The sequence below is a fragment of the Condylura cristata genome, unplaced genomic scaffold (genome assembly GCF_000260355.1).
Source record: "Condylura cristata isolate star-nosed mole 26May11 unplaced genomic scaffold, ConCri1.0 scaffold01331, whole genome shotgun sequence".
NCBI classification, from domain to species: Eukaryota; Metazoa; Chordata; class Mammalia; order Eulipotyphla; family Talpidae; genus Condylura; species Condylura cristata.
This window is the reverse complement of record NW_004568432.1, coordinates 1-1521: the sequence shown is the minus strand read 5'-3', so window position 1 is coordinate 1521 and position 1521 is coordinate 1. Positions and strand designations below refer to the sequence as shown.

The window sequence follows — 1521 nt, the reverse complement described above, 5'->3', positions numbered from 1 at the left end:
TCTTTCTTCATAATAATACTGAGTATTTAGATTTAAGTGTTAATAAGTCTTGAGGGTACAAAATTATATTCCATAGTTTTCTGTACATTTTCTTTATATCCATAATGGGAAAATGATATTTTCATGTGTGTATTAGTTATCCTTTTTTTTTTTTAATAAAAACACACTTGGGAATGGTTTGTTATCTTCCATTTCCTTAAGGAAATTAACCTTTGTTCATGTTTCATGACATTTTATATTATTGATAATGGTTATTTATAAATCAGATTTATTGCATAGGTACTATCGATTTGGTTTTTTTGACACAATTTTATTTATTGACAGCATAAATTTTAGTTAGAAGAAAAAACATGAGGAATTTTCCTCTCCTATGAGAAATAAAATAATAAAAGTGCAAAAATAAACCCAATGCAGTAAGAAAGGTATATAAACATACAGAATGCTTCATAAAAAAGCAGAGGTAGCGAATGTACTGTTAAAGTGGGTATATAAACTGTATAAACCTGTATAAATCAAAATGCAAAGCTCTATATTCCTATTAACGATATTATACATTTTAAAATGCATGTTATTTATTATGAACATACATTATTTTTGTTTTCATTGCACAAAATGAGCAATAACTAAGCAATTACTTTCCTGGGCTACGTTTCTGTGACTGTGTGGGAAATTCATTTAAACTATAGGCTACTACTTGTATATTTATGATGGGGTGGTGGTTTCTTCAAGTAATGTATGCCTAACTTCATTGACTCCAAAGTAGTATAGGAGGTTAAATAACACATTTCCAATGATGCCATCTTGTCTTGCAGCCAGCATCTCTGGGAAATTAAGGACTATGGCTAATTTCACTATGAGTGGATTTCTTCTCATGGGATTTTCAGACAAGGTTGAGCTAGAAATCTTACTTGCTTTTCTGTTCTTAGTCTTATACATGGTGGCTTTAACGGGCAATATCTTTATTATCACAGCAATTTCCATGTATAGTAGTCTCCACTCACCCATGTATTTCTTCCTGAAACATCTCTCCTTCCTGGACCTGTGCTACATTTCCGTGACGGTGCCAAGGGCCATTTACACCTCTTTCATGCACAGTGGCTACATCTCCCTGGGGGAGTGCATAGTGCAGTGTTTTGCCTTTGTTCTCTGTGCTTGTGCTGAGCTGTCCATTCTCACGGTGATGTCTTATGACCGCTACGTGGCCATCTGCTTTCCACTGCGCTATGACATCATCATGGACGCCAGCAAGTGTGTCCACGGAGTCTTAGGTGCCTGGATTGGTGGGATCATTTCTGGACTCATGCACACAACTGCCACTTTCTCCATGCACTTCTGTGGCTCCCATGTCATTCACCAGTTCTTCTGTGACATCCCCCAGCTCCTGAAACTCTCTTGTTCAAATGAGTATATCAGAGAGGTGGGGGTCACTGTATTTTTGAGTCTTGTGACCTTATTCTGTGTCACCATTATTGGACAATCCTACCTGAAGATCTTCTCCACTGTGCTGAGGATGCCGTCTGC

At 36.8% G+C, this 1521-nt stretch overlaps 1 protein-coding gene across 1 annotated transcript; it reads left to right on the top strand.

Moving 5' to 3' along the window:
• Window positions 1-838: 838 nt before the first annotated feature.
• LOC101632468 (olfactory receptor 14J1-like) lies at window positions 839-1515 on the top strand (the record flags this gene model as incomplete). The annotated part of the gene is made up of 1 exon (XM_004695837.1): window positions 839-1515. A coding segment is annotated over exon 1 (677 nt), but the record flags the coding sequence as incomplete, so codon positions are not given.
• Between the last annotated feature and the right edge of the window lie 6 nt (window positions 1516-1521).